At 40.9% G+C, this 20,174-nt stretch overlaps 1 protein-coding gene across 3 annotated transcripts in view; it reads right to left on the bottom strand.

Moving 5' to 3' along the window:
• SLC6A9 (solute carrier family 6 member 9) overlaps nt 1–20,097 on the bottom strand; it is a 68,210-nt gene extending 48,113 nt beyond the window's left edge. Inside the window, exons 1-3 of one of the 3 annotated variants that reach the window (XM_072419277.1) lie at nt 20,078–20,097; nt 19,807–19,868; nt 4–128 (exon numbers count right to left, since the gene is read on the bottom strand). In XM_072419277.1, coding sequence (XP_072275378.1) covers nt 4–33 — 30 coding nt within the window. In that variant the 5' untranslated portion in view covers nt 34–128; nt 19,807–19,868; nt 20,078–20,097. Of the gene's footprint in view, nt 1–3; nt 129–9,471; nt 9,493–19,259; nt 19,362–19,806; nt 19,869–20,077 lie in introns of those variants that run through there. The other 2 variants (XM_072419278.1, XM_072419279.1) reach the window with 2 other exon arrangements.
• Nucleotides 20,098–20,174: the final 77 nt, after the last annotated feature.

The following is a 20,174-nucleotide window of genomic DNA, read 5'->3' as shown; positions in this document are numbered from 1 at the left end:
TACCAGCACTCCGTCCGCACACTTCTCCGCCATGTTCCCTCCTTACAGTGGATGCGATCAGCCGCTACAAGTCCACTTATCTTCAGCTTGTGAGAGTTTGTTTTCTATCTTCAGTTTTGTTTTCTGGGCTAAAAAAAGGAAATTGAGATTTATTATAGGAAAGTGGAACAAACACCTGGAGAAACAAAAAAATGGAACAATATTAGCAACAACTTTTGCACTTTCAGCTGATGCTGCCTGTCAGATGGTGCGCGCAGTCACGGAGTCATCCTGCACAGAAAACAAGGAGAGATACAGCTGGAGGGGGACTACTGCACCCAGCATGCACTGCACCCAGCTGGGAGGCCACAGGTTGGGAATATTCTAATAACAGCAGTAAAACAGATTATTTTTGCATTGCAATGTGTCTTCATAGTCCAAATTATTTTGTATATTTAGTAGGGAAAGTTTAAACATGTCAGTTGTTTTTTTTTCTGTGTCTTCCTGTCTTGTAAAAGCAGCAGGAAGTGAAAGAAAATCCCTTGTTTGGGATTAGACGGGTGACACCAAGGGGATATTTCTGTCAATGAATAGGATGAATCTCCACAGCAGGGATATAAGCAGCAATAAAAACCTAACAGGGGTTCCAGGTTCTTAGAACATTATCCAAACATAAAGAACATTGATGGGGTTGATGTGATTATAATTTTGTATGTACAAATATTTGGATATAAGGAGGGAAATTCCAGGTATGGACGGGGATTGTCCAAATCCTCACCACCATCGCGGTCATCAAACAGCAGGTGATGGTGGCTGCATCATCATATAAAACTCTTTTAATCTGATTCACAATTCCATTAAATGCATAATGACGGCACTGCACAGCATGTCCATACATAATGTCAGGTGGTCAGGGGCCTAATTACACTTTCTGGGCCCCATAATAAAATTTTAATAGGGCCCTCAGTGGCCTCTTTTTTGACACCCAGCAGGGTTATTTGAGACAATGCTGTCATAACGTATATTGAAATCAAGGCCGGGCAGCAGGAGAGCTGTCAGCATAGTCGGTACAAGTCTGGGATCAGCCTTGTGGATGGAAGTTTCCAGAAATGAGCAGCAGTGCAGGGAATTCATTCTAATTCTATACAATCATATGGATTTGGTGTACATTCCACCGCCCCGCTCCTGGCAGTAAGTGCTGTTCATTGTGATTAATTAAGCGGGATAATATTGTGAAAAGTATATAATTGTTGTAATGTCATTATGATTACACATTTATCAGAGCTCCCATTGATAAGTAATGTATCTGCAGAAACAAACTCAGGTCTTTTATTTTTTTAGCTAATGAGACACTCTGGGGATTTCTTAAGCTGCGTACACACTTCCAATTTTTATCGTTCAAAATGAACGAACGACGAACGATCGATTGGGCAAAAATCGTTCGTAGAAAAAGTAACCAACGACGCCGACGAACGAGGAAAGTCGTTGGAAATGAACGACCTGACCGGCGGATCGGATTGGACGACGATCGTTGACCATCGTTCGTGTGTACGATCGTTCATTGATCGTCCATGGTCTGAGCATGCGTGATGAACGAACGTTCCTGTGGTGCACGTAACTTCCTGTATCGTTCAAACAATCGCATCTATTGTGTGTACAATATCTACGAACGATCGTGTCGTTATCTGTATGTACAGGATCGGTGCGATACGATCGTTCGCAGATATCGTGCAGGATCGTTCGTCGTTCGTTTACCAACGATAATAATTGGAAGTGTGTAGGTAGCTTTAGCCTCAAGAAGAATCTATGTATATAGGGGGATATCAGATGTCAGGATGACCAGGGGGTCGGAATATAATAAATCGACTCAGATTGGGGGAAAGAAAGGCAGATCCATGACTAATGACAGCTCAGAATGTCTTTTCATGCAGCAGAGTTTAGGTTCCCTCAATAACCCCCCCAATGGGCTCCAATCTCATCCCGGGCCCTATAAGAGCTCCATGGGAGGTCCACTGGACATGCTGCCCTCAAGGGAACTCTATGATAAAATGTTAGGGGTGTTCAGGGTTTGCAAAATACAACATAGGACATGTAAGGAATGGCTTGTTATGATGGCGTATATATAATATTCGACTGGGCACCCTAATTAGTTAGTGGTCAGCAGTCTACCTTTGCAGCACCGAGGTCCTATGCTCAAAAAACCTTGGTAAGGGCTGGGGGTTTCTTCCATAAACATACTGGTAGGTTATTGGCTTCCCCCAAAACTGACCCTAGACTATGTTAGGGGGGCATTAGATTGTTAGTTTCTCAGAGGGGCATTTAGTGTAGAGCTGAGTAATATTTTGCACAATATAAATACACAACAATAACTCTTGTTAGCACCCATTACAGCACCAATGATAAAACAATCCACCTGAGGGGCTGTAATCCGTGGTGGCCTACAACCCACCATTCTATTATCCTTTACCCAACACAACCACAACACTTGGAAATGTATTTTGTGTAACGCTACCATCTTCATTGTGTGTCCAATGTCGCCGCTTTATTTAGCACTGAAACATTTCAGGTTGAAACTTGTAAAAAAGCAAAACATCTACAAAAAATTCTGAGGAATGCAGTAAATCACTGCAGCAGCTTCTTAAATTCACCAGTAAGGATTCTGAAGACCGGTGCACAAGAGGCTGTATGAGCTGCACACATCAATCCATCAAACTTCAATAGCTAATTTTCTGAAAACGGCTGGCTGGCTGCCATTTTTTTTCATTTTGCTCCAATCTGTTCGATAAGGACAATGTAAATATCATGAATAAATCTTATCAACAGTCATAAGAATAATGTCCGTGCCCTATCACATATTGGAGGTTTTCCATTAGGACAACCATGAGCCTTACTTAAACAGTGTTGGTTCATAAGAACAGCCAATCAGAATTCATTGCATTACGTGATGGATTATGATTGGCTGATATGGGTACCCCAAGCATTAGTGTGCAGCTTTTCTTAACCTTTCCCCCCAAGACAAACCTTTGCTAAAACCAGTTCATTATGGAAAAAATGCCCCCAACATTGGCGGCCATGGAAAAAATACCCCAGAAATACCAAGTGTAGGGAAATCCCTATTGGTATCCTATAGCTGGCTTAGGCAGTGATGGCTCTGGGACTATGCAGGCCTCATCTAGTGGGAAATTATCCGGCTTCAAAAAATCCCCAGCAACCCCTGGAAGCACCCTAGTTGAGAAAGGTGCTTTAGTGAATGAGGTCATATATGTTAAAAATGAAATGAAAGAATTTCCACATATAATCCAGATGAGTCTCTAGGCTATGAAGGGAAATCACAAAAGCAAAGGGATCACATAATAAAATACCACCTCCCCTAACACCAGACCGCGGCCGATTGTGCTTATAATCTATACTTAATTACTTCTCCGGGTCCTCCAGGATCATGTGAATGGTTGGCCACCATGGGTGAGCAGCTTCAAACTCTCTGGAGATTCAGGAAATGAAGTTTCAAGTAGAAAAGCAACAGAAGAAGAATTCTGATCTATACAAAAAGTTTTTCTTTATAGCTTAGTCTATGAAGAAAAGAGCTAATATGCAAAGCAGCTAAAACTCTAAACCCGACTCAGAATAATTGTCTGGGCCCCCTCATCATTGACCGCTATATAGCATGAATAACCACAAGGAGTTCCTAATTTTTAGATTCCTCCTCTTGTGACGGACTGTTAAACAAATGTAGATCTCATTAAATGATGCACAGAAGTACATTCCTATCTTACATATTCCACCTAAAACAATTTATTGTCTGGGGCAGTTTAGGGTGCTGCTATATTGGGGAACTCTCTGCCTATTCTTTATCCAGAAGCCTCCACCAGAATTGCTGCAATGGCAAAAACAGATTCCCAGCCAACAAGTGTCACAAGTGCCGGGAAGGGCCGCTGTGCACAGGGTACAATGCCAGCATCAGGGGGCTCACAAACAAGCCCAAATCTACAGGAAGATCTAACTAAGACGTCCCAGAAATTTGCATGGGGACAATGGTGGCCAGAGGGACGGCAGCTGACACACATGGGGGGGTGCCGGGACAGATCACGGCTAACAGGAACAACAAAGACCATTTTTACAAGCAACGCTGACTTTTTCATCCAAACATAACTCATTAATTTGGAAAGGACAAAATAATAATACACTGTTGGAGTTCTGGGGCCACCTGAAGGCAGAAATTGAAGCACCATTCAGGAAAGGGAGTGAGTACCAAAATGTTAAAAATTCCATCTGAAAGACGTTATTGTTTGAATTAACAGACAGGAGGGCTCTGACCTTTCCCCAGAGATGGACAGGAACAAGCAGAAAGAACTGGACACACATCAAACATACAAGTGAAGCCAAGCGGAGATGTCCAGATGGGACCACAAGGTGCCACGCATTCCACTCCCTGTGGGAGATAAGGACGGGTCCGAGGTGCATGCTGAGCATAGAACATCCTATAAAAAGGATAAAGACAGTGCCGGATCACAATAATAACAACCTGGTTTATTTTCTGATGATTTCCAGCAAATGGAATAATGAGAAAATGTTATTAAAGCCAGAGCATGCACCAAATATAAAACGACCACATCCTGTGTACAAGCAATGCACGTATCTCACGGACAGGTCCGACTGCAGAGCAGATCTGCTTCTGGGACATTATAGAAGAACACAGATATGCACCTGAACTAAAGACCGCATTAATCTGATGAATAAATCCAATATAATAAAAAAAATATGCTTTACTGCAAAACTGCGTAAAACATAAAAAACAAGGCCTAGTGATAAATATTTACTAAAGCACAGCATATACAGAACCAAATGTAATACCTTGGAGGCCCATGGGTGAAATGTACTTTGTACAATGTTAGGGTCTCTGTTACATTTTATTGTTGTTTCCCTTTACTTGTTCTGAAGACTGGGAAAAGAAATGAGAGAAAATTTTTCCAAAGCCAGGAAAATCACTCCTTAGTAGTCACCAATATCTCACATATTCCTTTTGGAAGATTATTCACACCCCCAACATAAACACTTCTGATTTCCCATCACTTTCTGTCTCAGTGACATTAGTCCTCAGGGGTGGCACAGACCACAATAAACACCTCAAAAGGAATTCAAGTTTTCCCTCACCCAAAATTTGTATCTTTAGATACACAAAGCTGACGGATTGTAGACACAGTTCTGTGATAGTATGGGCTCTATTTATAATATAGGGAATTTTCCAGGTCCATGTATTTCAATAGCAGTAACTGATTCCCACCAGTGAATGTTTGAGGGAATGCCAGATTTCTTATTTTTAAAATACTGCTCTCATATGTCCTACTTATTTTCCAGGGACAGAACACTAACTATGTGGATAAGAACATACAAGCCAGAAGTATCTGTGTTCTGCAGATCTGAACCCCAATAAAAACAAAATCTGCCTTATATATAAAAAATCCATCAAAATAAATTGGTGACCCCGGGGCCACCGCCAGAGAAGCCCTAAAATGTTTCTCTCAAGCTGCAAAATGACAAAATCACTAGATGTGTAATATTGTGACGATATTCAGAGCCCAGTTTTGTTTTTATTGCTTCTTGTTTCCTAAGGGAAATAAGGGCATCAATAAGCCTTCCCCACACTACCCAATAGAAAGGTTTTTCATTCATTTTTTAGAGTTTTATTTGAATAATTGCAACATTTGCAATGGTGAATAAATGCAATCAGAATATCAGATAAAATGGAATCATGATTGGAGGTGGAAATTGATTTATAGCGCTTGGTGTGCCATAGGGTGAATCTTTGATTGGTGATTGTGCTGAGAATCCATATAATGAATCATTCCCTGATGTTGCGTGTGGGGTGATCATTTACTGTTAGAAAATAACAACATTTCAAAAAGAAAAACAAAAACTAATCTGATTGTTCCAGGAATAAATTGGAACAAAATTTTGTCAAAACTGAAAGTCTGTGGTATTGAGTTTGGAAATATTATTAGAAACTTTTCACGTTTCTGTTTCCTGATCAGCAGCTTTGGGTGGCCGGTCCTTGTGTATGATCAGCTGGCAGGGGATGGTGAACAGCACAATGAGGAAATGAAGCTCATTGTAAACTTTCCTAACAAGAACACGTTTGTAGAACTGATAAAAAGGCCATTAAAAGTTTCACCTTGTCACCAAAGGAAAGAGAGCAATATGAGACAGCAAGAGAGAAGCACATTCCTGTGTGTTGGTTCATCCCATGAATAAAAGCAGATCGGCAGAAAAGTCGGTCACGCTACACTTACCACATTTTACTCTGAAAAGGGGAAATTTGGCTGACGGTCTTCTAGGAAACATAAAATGATCCAATACTGGACACACAAGACAACCGCAGAATACACAATTTGCACACAAGACACAACTGACTATAACAATAATATAAAGACAAACGTCTAACAAATGTGATCTGATCTCTGTTATAATAGGAAATCTCTCCAATGAAAACATCAGTCCTGATATCTCACAGGTATCTGCCACTGGGGGAGGGGTGCTGGGGTAATTAGGGCACATTAGGGCATATTGCTTCTATATGGTTGGTGACCCTCACCATGACATTTGGTAGATAATTCAAGAAGGAATGAGAACAATTTAGAAGCAAAACTTTACCAAAATTATAAAAAATTGTGGACATTTTGAATGAAGAATCATTAGAGAAGGTGAAACTAAGGTGTTTCTGTGTTTTTTAGGGGTTCAATGGGTTTAGATGGTTCCTGATGGGAACACAAACTCCTTTGATGTATCCTCCATCTGCTAATCTGCTACCCCAATGTTATATGTTGAACCTTTGAGCTTTCATAAACAAAATTCCCTTTTGGTTTCCGTGAATCAAGGAAATATCTTTCATTATTCCTGGCTATGCAGACCGCCACCATCACCAGATAACCAATCACAAGCCGCTTCTTTTCTCCAGTGCCCGCCCCTCACTGACATCACCATGCACAATGCAGGACCAGCAATCCTGCATTAGAAGAGAGGCCATTAGGGGGAAATCCACCTTCTGGGACTGGAGTAAACCTGTCAAAGCTAAAAAGGTCAGTAATTCTGTTCATTACATGGCCACTGGACTAAGGGACCAAAAGCCCTACTCTACCGAATGGATGGAGGGAGCGACCATGGCGGCTGTTCAGCCTTAAGTGAATGAAGGGTACTTCTAGGTGGACTCAACATCTAGCAGCAGCTGTCATTGAAACCACATGACTTTGTTTTTCCAAACAATTTATCAACACTGGGATGGCACATCACATGACTTTGTCTACGTTGACTTGGCACATCACATGACTTTGTTTATCCACATTGGCATTGCACATCACATGACAATGTTAACCTGGCACATCACATGAGTTTGTTTATCTACATGGCACATCACATAACTTTGTCAACGTTGACTTCACAAATCATGATGTTGGTTATCAGCACTGGCTTTTTTCCGAAAAATTCCCCTAATTATTCTGCATGGTAAAACTTGAGGGAAATTTGGATACAATTTTAGCAAAGGTGAAATAAGTAATTTCCCTGATAAATCAATTTCTGTGATATCGCTTTTCTCATCTCTGTATTATCAGATAAACTCAATCAGTAAGATTTCACATTAGCTGTAAGTAATCTCCAATATTTTTAAACATGCCGATTTCGTTCATGTAGTCCCTGGTGGTCCTGCCATGAAGGTCATTTGTTTTAGTAGTTCCTGTTTCTGGGTGACAACTCTCTGTCTCCCAATTGTGTTCCTGTGTTGTCACCCCGTCAAACAGGATTCCAATAAAGACAAGTGACAGGTACAACACACATTACATGGTCATACCCCACTGTTGTCACCATCAGGAAACTAGCCCTGAGAAATGCTATGAAGCCAAATGGACAGGAAGTGACCGAGGAGATCAGTGGCACTGAGATGGAACAAAGTATGAAAATAAAGGAAGAATTTATTACACACAATAAGAATTGTTTATGAGACTCAGGTGTCATGAGGTATAAGGTGTCAGGTGCTGTCAGTGCCATGTATGGTGTCTGGGACTTACCTAACCTCTGCAAGATCTTACCATAAATATCAATGTCTGGACTGGCCAAGTTAAGGACTAAGGGACAGCAATGCTGGTGCCAATTATACTGAAGGAGACAATAGAGACTGGAAAGATACATGGAGCTATTTGATTGGCCAGGCAATGTCTGCAGAGTTTGGATTGGTTGATAGACAATTCCTGTCTCATTTGTAACCAGCAGGATGGTCATCGGCTATCAGGGCATCAATACTAAGTCTAAACATGAAGATATAGACGGAGATTTTATTAAAGACAGAACTGCGCTGATATCTGGTGTGATACGGATGCACCCAGCAGACAGGAAATGAAAGGCTGGCAGAATCAAAATAAAAGACGTGATCGGCGGGTATAAATGCAAACCACAGATATGGGAATGGAATCAGAGTTTGTAAGACTGTGAATAACTTAGTGGCAATGGAAATGAATAATAACAGAATGATGGCAACCCCCAAATACACAACATGATGGAACAATCACCCACCAAATACACAACATGACGGAACATTCACCCACCAAATACACAACATGATGGAACTACACAACATGATGGAATGATCACCCACCAAATACACAACATGACGGAAAATTCATCCACCAAATACACAACATGACGGAAAATTCACCCACCAAATACAAAACATGACGGAAAATTCACCCACCAAATACACAACACGATGGAACAATCACCAGTCAAACGATCACAGAACAAATACACAGAATAATAGCACCCACCAAATACACGGCACAACAGATCGATCACCCACTAAATACAGAGAATAATGGCACCCAACAAATACACAGCATGATGGAACGATGACCAGAAATAAGAGGGGTATTTTGTATCATGCAATGTGGCTCCCAAACAATACAAACATCTGAAAGCTGCCCCTTTATTATGGTCAGTGATAGGCTGGGATGGGAGAGGCTAGATGATACTGGATGTCCTCCAGCCAAAAAATGAAGCAGGCTTTGTCTGGCTTGTTGCAGCTTCTAATGCCCTTTGTGAGAAGCAAGTAGTATTCAGAAGTTATTTTAGTTTGTGGAGGAATGCAGAGAAAGCGAGGCCGGAGGGCAGATTTAATGAAGGGAAGTCGGGAGGGCAGATCAACCCATCGCTTTCTCTGTCCTTTTCAATCCATCTACCACTATTAGAGGAACAGTAAAGCACAATCACTGTGTAGAATTATTTACCAAGAAGCTGAGACCCTGCAGTCACAATGATTGACATGTTACATCTAAATCATAATGAACCATCAGCTGCTTTCTCCATTCACAGGGAATACAATCAGGTTTTCCTTGCCGTGGGAATCGTCCAATCGTGGCGTATCTTCTCTGCAGTCTGGGAACAAATATCAGCGCAAACAATTCTGCAGTTTTTTGGAACAAATTGTGTGTTTGTGGAGTGCTGTGTTACCATGGCAGCTGTGATTCCGCAGGCAAGGCACCGGACCCGGGCACAAAGCTTTCAGCGTTCAGCACAACCTCCACTGTGTGACAGCCACCACAATTATATCATTCAGATTTCCGGGGTATAATGAAGACAATCAGCGGGTTATCATCCAATCAGAGAGCACGGATATTAGAAGACTTGTTCTTCCACACTTTTCTTATGGCTGGGGTCAGTAAATCCCAGCAGGGGTCTTTTCCAGTCTTTTCCACTTTCATCATAAAAATTACACCTAATTATTAACACATCAATAAATGTTAATTATTAGCTTCTTCAGTCCCTGCACAGCAGAACTCAGACCAAGGGAGGGAGAAGCAGGTGCTCATTGGTGCAGGAGCCAAGAAAGTTTGCTGCAATGTTCATGTGCTAACAAGAGACACATTAATAGGAGTAAATAAAGCTAGGTACACACTTCCAATATTTAGACCAATCAACGATTATGCACGATTATATTTGAACAATCGCATTGTGCACATGCTATAACAATAAGATCGTTCAAATATAATCCTCCAATGGTGTACACACGCTAGATACAATCGTTTGAACGATGCAGGGAGTGACATGTAAAGGATAAAGTGTATTGCAGAAACGTGCACAATCACTGAACGACCGTACACACGATAGATAGTGAACAATTGTCAGCCAATAAGATCTGCTGTGGTGGTCGTTTATTTCCAACGATAATCCTCGTTAATCGTTGCTCACCTTTTTTGTGAACGATTTGCGGCCGATCGGTTGTGTGTCGTTCATTTCCAACGATAATTATTGGAAGTGTGTACACAGCTTAAGAAAATGATAGAGATCACCACACCAGTCTGCTGCTTCTCCTTCATCGCCCAATCACAGTGTGGAGGAGGAACAAGACCTGTAAGTGTTATGGAACTTCAGAAAAGAAAATTCAGGTCTCTGATGTACTTGTAAACAAACTCTGGTTATCTCTGGTCATTTTAAAGTATTGATTATCTAATCATATTAGAGCCCCCACATTGCAGCAGCTGTACACAAGGCAAATAAAAAAGGCAAAGTATTTGCATGGTGCTATTAAGCAGATGGCTTTAGGAAGATGCTGGCGATGACCCCTTGGCATTCTGGGCACTGGAAATCACATATTCATATCTTCTAGATAGATTTCCAGTGTCCAGGACATGGAATATCAATACAACTGTACAGGGGACCATCGTGTTTATTACAGGTGCTCTTTTTCCTGGCTCCTTATATTCTGTTGTTCAGCAGGGATGCTGGCTGCACCTACACATGTAACCACTACAAGGAGACTGCAACAACAATGCTGACAATAATGTTACTGTCTAATTCAAAGTTTCCCAACCAGGGTTCCTCCAGAGGTTGCTGGGGATTCCTTGAGCAATGAGCAGTTTGCACCTCTTAGGTCAGTTTAAGTGACACCAATAATTTTTTTGACTATCTGTAAGGTTGACATTCTTCCCACTGGCCAGCAATATAAGAGGAATTCTGACCACCACACTAATATACTGTGATCTGTGGATATAGTAAATATAGAATATATAAATATTAAAATATAGAACATAAATATATGTTAAAAAGATTGGGTAATGCAAGACATAGACAAGAGGACCTGTATGAAGACAACACACAAACTTCAGCCTACATATCTAACAGCACTTTCCTCCTGGTATTCTGTTCCTGTAAACTGACTATTGTGTTATTAAAGCCAGGTATTGTTATTAAACATTGTTGTAATGTCATTCACCAACATCGGACATTCCGGAGCTCGGTGTGTATGGCAGCCGCCAGCACAGGAAATAAGACAATTGACATTGTGTATGATTACAGCAATATGCCTTAATGTGCGGTGAATTAACTCCTTATTATACACTGTGCTGTCTGGGTCCGCAGCTAATAAAAGTGCGCTCATTAAATATCATCTCCTGAACTACAAATATTAAACCTGAATATAAAAAACATTTTGATGAGTGGAGAAACTGTGACCAAATATGAAATATTCAGCACACAATGAGTGACAAGTGAACAAGAAAGCTTCAGTCTGTCCCCCGAGACCCGCTTATTCTTCCTTTGGGTGCTTTTATCTTGCTTCTTCTATTATCTATTATATATCTATAATTATCTAGTATAGAGAAGAGGTGAATGGAAGGATTTGGGCAAAATGAATAACATGGCTGTTGGTAAATTCATAGGAAGCATAGGAACATTCATGTGACCAGTGCTAGTGGTTGGTGGGTCCTGAATGCTGCATAAAGCTATAGTGCCCCTCTCTCTATGACATTGCATTGCTTACCCAGGACAACTTCATGACAGGCTCCCTCGGGGGCGGGTCCACTGTGCTCACAGGAAGTGGGGTTGGATGGGCGTCACCAGGCTGAGTATCACACAAAGAACTGAATAACTGTTTTAATAACTGGTGCTGGGTACTGAATTCGTAACATTTTTCTGTAAGCAGTGGTTGGTTTTGATTTAGTTTTTTTCTCACTGACTCCATTAAATTTCACCAAAATAGGGAAATTTAGGTTAAATTTATCCAATATTTAGATATTTTTGGGGAAAATAAAACTCTCATTTTCACACATCATTGATAGTTGTGTGAGAGATCCCGGAGTTCCTCTTAATATAAAAGCCAGAAATGATGATAAATAATGACACCCTTCTATTAGGGATTGGACCAGACACAGAACACCAGACAGATCTATTAAAGATCCATTAAAGGGATCTCTGCACGCACATAATTCATGTGGAATGAATGGTTACAATGTACAATTGATCAGTTCGGGATTCCTGTATTCCTCGGTGCCCCCATCACCATTGGGTGCTGTATAGTAATTGCCAAATCTGCATGTTAAAAAGGACAACACAAAATCAGTTCTGTCTTACCTAAAAATAAAAACTAAATACAAGAAGTGTTGTATATTTATCTTTCTGTGAAAAGGGAACAATTATTTTTCCTAGGCCAATCTCTGCTTCCCCTGACAGTTGCGGGTGATTGGTGGCCACGGTCAGGAAGATGCTTGGGGGCTTGTGGACGGCACCTTCCAAGGACAAGGATATACATCACACAGGGAATGCGCCTAATATTTATTTAATATTGTTTCTATAGCCCATAAAGATGGCAGCAAAACTTAGAAATACAAATGGTACCCCAATACAATATGGGAATGTAAGTCTGACCCATGCATTGCACCACACCAAATAAAAATGCACTAATAAGCCTTTGTGGTGCCTTGCATCCATATTTTGTAATGTATCAGTGAGTTACCAGGCTGTTTAGTAGAATATTTATTGTAACAAACACATTTTACACTGCATCAAGAATCCAGATCAGAACAGGCTCAAAAGCTAAAAAGAAAACATTTCTCTGCAAAAATATAAAATGTTAAACATTAGTTTATTCAATACTCAATTTAAATTGCATAAAACCATCAAATTGATTGATACATTCATAAAGTTGGCCTGTTTTATGTTAATAGGCATTAAGCATTCAACGCGTTTCACAGAGCTGAGTCTGCTTCCTCAGGAACAGAGTGGCCTGTAATATTCATATATGATTCACAGACACTTAGAAGTACAATTTTATATACATTTACAATTACTCTCACTATTAATGGCTCCCTGGTTTGAATACCCAGACCATTATGCAATCTTTTCATATGTTGTAGTATGTATAAGTCAATGACGGCATTTAGGTATGAATGTAACAATCAATTTGATGGTTTTATGTAATTTTGAGTATTGAATAAATTAATGTTTGATATTTTATTTAGTACTGGTGTATACTGTGCTTCATTGAATGCCTTCAAAGTCCCAAAATCATCTAGCTGGATTTGTATTTATTATATTCATTGTGAGTGGGGATTGGCATATGATGCTGTTTTGGTAAAAGAGGAGAAATTCAAAAATTTCTCTGCAAAAGCTGGAGCCCATTACCTGAATCACAGAGAGTCTTTTGACCCCCCCGTACTCCTTTATTCCCTCAGGTGTCCAGAAGTCACCAAACAAGTTGTAAATCAGGACATCAGTCCCACTTGTGTTCACCTCCACATTCACTTTTTTATTGACCTCAGAATTCTATATTTTTATGGTTGGAAGCTGGGGATGGAGTTTTCCCCAGAAGATGAATTGTCTTCTGTTTTTCTCAGTCCTTTCGCTGTTTGGCTGCCCACATTTGCTAATTACAGAGATTCCTATTGACTGGAAAATCGGTTGGTGATCTTTTCCCTTGACGGTTTAGGATCTGTGCAGACAGCCTGCTGTGTTCAATGGAGTAGGAGGGGGGTGGATGAGTGTGAGGAGCCCCCTGCTTTGTTGTACAATGGGGTAACAAGAGTGGGTTTTATTACCCAATGACCCCTCAGCGACTTCCGAGAACACCTGCACACATTCTACATGTTTGCTGGAGATATTCATGAACCATTGCTTGGGGCAACACAAATCAATGTGTGGACCCTGACACTGCAGTGTGCTCGCTCTGCTCTTTGTGTTGATGTTTTATCAATAAAAGTGAAGGAGATGATATGAAGTATTGGCTGTAAGTGGTGTACGAGGAATATACATTACATTAGCAGTGTCAGGAAATCTAAAAGTATTTTACAATCTGATCAGAGAACTGTCTGAAACCAGCCATCTCTATTCTTCCTGGAATTTTGCTGTGCTTTGTGTATTTCTTCCAGATCTGTGCAGTAATTCAGTGTTACGCTTACAGTAATAGGTCACTACTGTTCCCTCTCCTTGTACAGGGTGACTGGTCTTGACCACGCCACCCATGGTGGGCATACATGCGGGTCCCTCCCATAGCTTTGCTCTCTATGTTATGTATGTCACAGTGCAGCTGTCACTTTTACAGTTTATATGGTCATTTCTAAATTTGTAAAGGTATTTGGTGCACAAATTTTATTTATATCCTTCCTGGTCATTGAGAATTTTATGTAACAAAACATTTTTTGTGCTCGGATATCAGTTTTAAATGGAGCTATAGGCTAGTGGCAATGGCAGCCACTATTGTCAATGTATAGCGGATAAAATCCACAACCACAAAGGGTTAAACCTTTTTTTTTTTGACAAGCCCCAGGCTCAAACATAAAGCTTAATATAGCTGTGTGACAGCGATGACACCTCTACGTCTGCACTCTACAAGGCCACGCACACATAAAAACACAGCAACCTGTGCAAACATTAGCGTAGAGTATTTGAATAAATAGGAGCACATGCGTTTCACCTGAAGAGTTGTCATTGCTGCATTAGGGTGTCCTAGGAGGATATCTAACACTGCACCCCATGTATACTGCACCCAAGCCCGGGGTAATTTGTCCTAGCATGCAACTGCAGGTATATAACCAGCACCAGTCTCCTGATTCAGTAAAAGGATAAAGGAATTTTAATGGGTTATTTTCCACTTGCTAACATTTCCAATGCATTATGATTGACAAAAAATGTCTCGCTCTGATGATATCATCAGCAACATGTCCACGCTTAGAGTACCATGTTGCCGATTTATGATTTGGTATCAGGTGGTGAAGTTGGTATTGTGAGCTGCCAATGAAGATGGAGCTTTAAAAAAGAGTTTTAGTGCTGGAAACTGCACTGTCTTTTTATGTTTTCACCCAATATTTGACTTTTTTACATTGGTTTCAATTAGATAAATGTATGAATAAACAGTAAAAGTTGATTTGTCAGATAGCCCCTGTAAGATGCATGACGTCCCATGCAAGGGGGGAATACACCTGACCACACCACCCCTCAGAATAAATGCTGAAACAGGAATACAATGAATGTGCTTGTGTAGGAGAATGTGGCAGACCTTGGTAGATTTGTGACCCCAAGCTAAATCTCTCTGAATGACCTGGATGATAACAGCTCTGTGGCTCTCTTCAGCACAGATAAAACTTCTGATGTGGCACAGAATTGCTGAGCGATTCAAAACTGACATCTCTGTTCACATTCACATATTGCGCAGCTACAGAGGGAGGAAGTGTGATAGGTGAAGATTACCAATATCTGAACCAGAAGTGAAGGGTCACAGAAGCCTCGCCATCATTTATACGATGCACATTGCAAACCAAAAAAAAATTGTTTAAAATAGCAATTGTTAGGTTGAGGCTGTAAAGTGTATATAACAAAAATGTAATACAACACAGCTAGCCAGGCTTTAGATTAGCTGGCTGCATTAGTTTTATACCAGTAGCACTTTCTGTCCTGGGGTGAAAATATTCATTTAGCTTATCTATGGAGCAGAAGTGTTGTCACCTTATTACAGAGCAGTAATAACCTTTCCTAATACCAGGTGTTATAGCCGGTGTCCTGTAGTCCCCGGAGATGGCTGGAAGCAATACAGCTAGTAATACAAGAAGGAGATACAAGAGAGAACAGGAAGTTACAACCTTCCAAGATCCCTGGCAGGATCAATGGGCAATAAATATAACTTTCAATGGTAAATCAAGCAGCAGAAAATAAAGTTTATGGTTGGGGTTTACTACACTTTAATAAATCTCTCTTGCAAGCGGAATAGTTATGTGACTCGCTCAGATATCAGTGACCTGAGAGAAGTACAAAGAGAGCGGCACCAACAAATCCCAGGATACAGTTTCATGCATTTTGTGACACGTATCACCGACCTGCTAAAGAATCTTTATTCCGATACAAGTGCCAGGCGATATAATATAACAATGTAAACAACAAATTGCAGCTTTCACCGTGACGGAACCGCCCAATGCGCCTTATTCTGGTGCCTCCGATTCATACAAAGACATTGGAAACGCTCCAGTATAGATTATACAATGAGCAGTCTTAGGTCGGGCAAACAGAAGAGAAATAACGTAGAGACCCGAGATAATAGGTAAAAAATAAAGAACTGTGGCGTAGGGATCACCATAGCAACCACTGGTGTTGCCATGGGGCCCGGTTTCAAGGGGTGGTCTGTAGTGGCATTGGCATAGGAACAGGGGTGGCACAGGTCACTAATAGGAGCCTTGTACTCCTCAGGGTATTTGGGGGCCCTCCTTGGCGTGCCCGCTCTCCTCCTGTATAGGTAGGGTAGTGCCCACAGACAAGGAAATAGGAAGAGATTGTGAGAAAGATGGTGGGCAAGGGCAGAAAAACTGCAGAAAGTGCAAGTTTCAATTAAAACAGCTGCAGAAAAAGGTGAAAACACTGCACACTAAGTGAATAAAAGTTGTTACCTTGAAATCAGACGTCTAAGGGTTCACCTTGCAGATTTTAATCGGGCATATTGAAAAGAAATATAAACTTTTGGCATTCCAGGAACCTGATGAAATGAATTGGTGAAAGTTTGAGTTTAGGATAAATGTTTGGCCCTTTTGTAGGAAATGTGGAGGTCGTACAAATCAATGACACAACATACAATGTCCATATGGGACATAAAATGAGTTCTTGCATTGGAAGGTGCAGTAAAAGTTCAGATTTCTAGGATTTTCCTGCGCAGCCATCTCTATTATTATCTTCACAGACCAGAAGTCTTTCAGCTGACATTCAGATCTCAAAGCTTTGACAGCTGAAGGCTGAGCCTGACAAAAAGAAGTGGCATTCCCCATCAGATAAATGTGTATATACCTCCAGCCTCCCGTACAGCCCAGTCACGCTTTTATGTGAAACATATGCAGGTAAAACCACATCTGTTCGGTGCTGCACCATGTTACCATGCACATAGAACTACACACAGAACACACAATGGTTTGCTTCAATGCATTCTATGAAAATCAAATGCTGACAGAGCATTGTTGTTCAACTGAATGTGCAACACATGGCAACAGAATGGTGCATGCATACAGACTCATAATTTTGAACCTGGCCTAGTTTTCTTCTCCGTTTACCACAATTTCCTATATTTCAGGGAAGGGGGCCGCACATTCATTCTTATGTAAGAAGTGCAATCCGAAATCTGCAATAAAACTGCAGCAAGATTATTTTGCATGCATGTGTAAATTGTGGAAGGATTTCAATGCCATCACTAGATTTCTGTATAAGAGTTACATTTTGGACTTGTCATCAATCTCTGTTCCAGTGACAATAGTCACCAGGTCAAACAGAAAGAGTAACTGTTGTGTTACAAAAAGATTTGTCTATACATGCACACATCTCACAGTAACATTATATTAGGGTGCCCTATTCAAGTGACATCACATTGGCCCTAAAATCAGATTTGCTGTATTTTTTGCACAACAATGCAAGTTAGTGCACAATAGTAGTGCATAGCACCACAGGGAAAGTGCATTGAGGTGATGTTTACAATAAATGTCACCACAGAAATCCCACACATGTTACTTGTGTCACAGGAAGCACAGTGAATGACCCATATCTTCATGTCTGCAGTAAGGAGATACTAGCAGGATCATCGTTTCTCACGTTTCAGATTAGTGAAAAATTACAAAACAAAAGGCTGTTCTAACAAAGTGAGGTTAAAAATAAACAAGCTGTTGTACAATGGTTACCCAGCCGGCGTCCAGCGTTTGCCTTCAAGTCAGAGATGCACACTGGGGTATAAAAAGCAGCCGCACACAAACAAGCAGCTGTGGATATACCTTCACTGTTAACGGCTGACCTAGCTTATTAATTAAATGCGTTTTTTTTGCTTTTTTTGTGGCTAATCAGAAGAGTCAGTGGATCGCTCAGAGTCAATGGGGGACCGCAGCTGCAGCCAAATATCCATCCAGAAACAGACAAATATTTTTAGAATTTTTCAAGGCAGGGGGCTGATTTTGTGCACAGGCAGCAATGGATTCAGATGAGGGGTAACAAGGCCTTTCGGAGCATTTGATTTGTTAGCTGCAATTAGATATTCCATATACGACAAGAGTTGGAGTATCATCAGCTGTCTTAAGTCAATGATTTTTATATGGTGGGTCAGCTGACCAAGCTGTCTACATTGTTTTATAATTATTTACTGGCTCTGACTAGCAGGAAAACAATTTCAGTATCACTTGGGGCCCATTCAGACCTGCCAGTTCCAGTGCATTGTATTAACGCTGCCCAGTTATGTCACACATTGATGTGAGTTATATTAGGGCAGCCGATTTATTTGCTTAACACATCAGAACAGATGAACAAATCAAACATGTCAGCAACAGTAATGCATCAGGTGTGCTGTGGTGCACTGCCATGCATGTACATTGGGGTGGTTGCATTACTGCACTAAGCTGCCATTAAGTAGCACAGCAATGCAGGAATGAGCACCCCCCGGGAATGATTTGGTTGCATCCAGAAACAAAATTAGGGGAAAAGCAATCTGGGTGGTATTGCTACAGAAAAAACACCACTTACATCTGCAGCAAAGACACCAAGACGGACATCAATTTCCTGAATAAAAGCGTTTACATGCAATTTTTGAAGCATAGAAAGCCAAAATACTTTTGTTGAATTTGGGATTAGAAACTGAGAAGTTAGAAGCTCTGGAACCTAAAACAAAAGATGAAATCAATTCTTTAAAAGGGGACACCTGTTCCAGTGACCGGGGGGGTTATCCTTACTTTACTCTCACTTCCTTTCGTTTCTCTAAAAGTCAGCAATAAAGAGATTTTCTAACCCTTCCCTACTTATCCAAACTTATTAAAATGCAATATATTGGCTTGCTGTAGTTTAGTTGTGGATTAGAGCAAGCAAATCTTCCATAAGTATGAATGTACTTTTTTACTTGGAATAACTCAAAAGGGTTTAGATTTACGTAGCTTTTAATCCCATCTCTGGGTAAATATTAACCCCTCCCCCTCCTCTAACCCACCCTGCAAGTCTTACCTTGGTAATCATGTTTTACTCACCTATGTCCAGGTTTCTTACTGGTGCTGTTTCCAGGTGCCAGAGACCGCTATTCCAGCGCAGCAAATGTGCTCATGCCAGCTGATCCCCTATAGTGCCCTTGTACTGATGTCACTGCTGCAGACTCCTCCTGTGGACAAGCAATAGCAAGTACCCACTTCATGTGACAAGTGATAAGGACACCTGTTGAAGACTGGGGACTGAATTGTCACATGACCACAGTTTTGGGTGATTAAAAAGAACAGCTTTTTAATGCATCCATAAGGGGGTGGTTGGGTTTGTGTGTATGTGGTGGGATGGGGCAATGTGTTCGATGTAACATCATTTATACCAGTCTGAACTCATACAAGTAAAATGCTGTCTGTCCATTCGTTGTGGAGTGTGACAGATCTGAAATCAGGCTGCCCAGAACAATTAGCACTGCTGAAGGGAATGCAAACCAGATTTTTATATTTGCTGCAATTTGTTACTAGCACCAGCACTGTCCAACAGCTAAACAGAGGTTGTGAAATGACAAATAATAACTTATCGGGTATAAATAACGGGTACCTGAATACAGCGTGGAAATGTCCGCTCTCCTCCTCTCATCTGAATGAAACTTCCACAGGAAACTAGAAAAGAAATACCACACAAATATTACCAATAAATCTCCACAGAGAAACACATCATACAAAGCAAAATCGACCCATCACAATACAATATACAGAACTGTGAGCAAGCAAATGCACATCCCGTGTCCTCATACCCACAATGCAAATGCTTGTTCGGGCAAGGGGCTAATATAAAGATTACAGGCTGGTATGATCTAAGAAAGACAAACCTGTGTTCCCTTCTAATCATTTCCTATGTGTCCTTTTCTACTTTCTGTGTGAAGACAACGCTGGAGGAAGGCATGTGGGAAGAAACTGAAAGACGAA

The sequence above is a fragment of the Pyxicephalus adspersus genome, chromosome 8 (assembly GCF_032062135.1).
Source record: "Pyxicephalus adspersus chromosome 8, UCB_Pads_2.0, whole genome shotgun sequence".
Taxonomy (NCBI): domain Eukaryota; kingdom Metazoa; phylum Chordata; class Amphibia; order Anura; family Pyxicephalidae; genus Pyxicephalus; species Pyxicephalus adspersus.
This window is presented reverse-complemented; position numbering and strand designations above follow the sequence as displayed.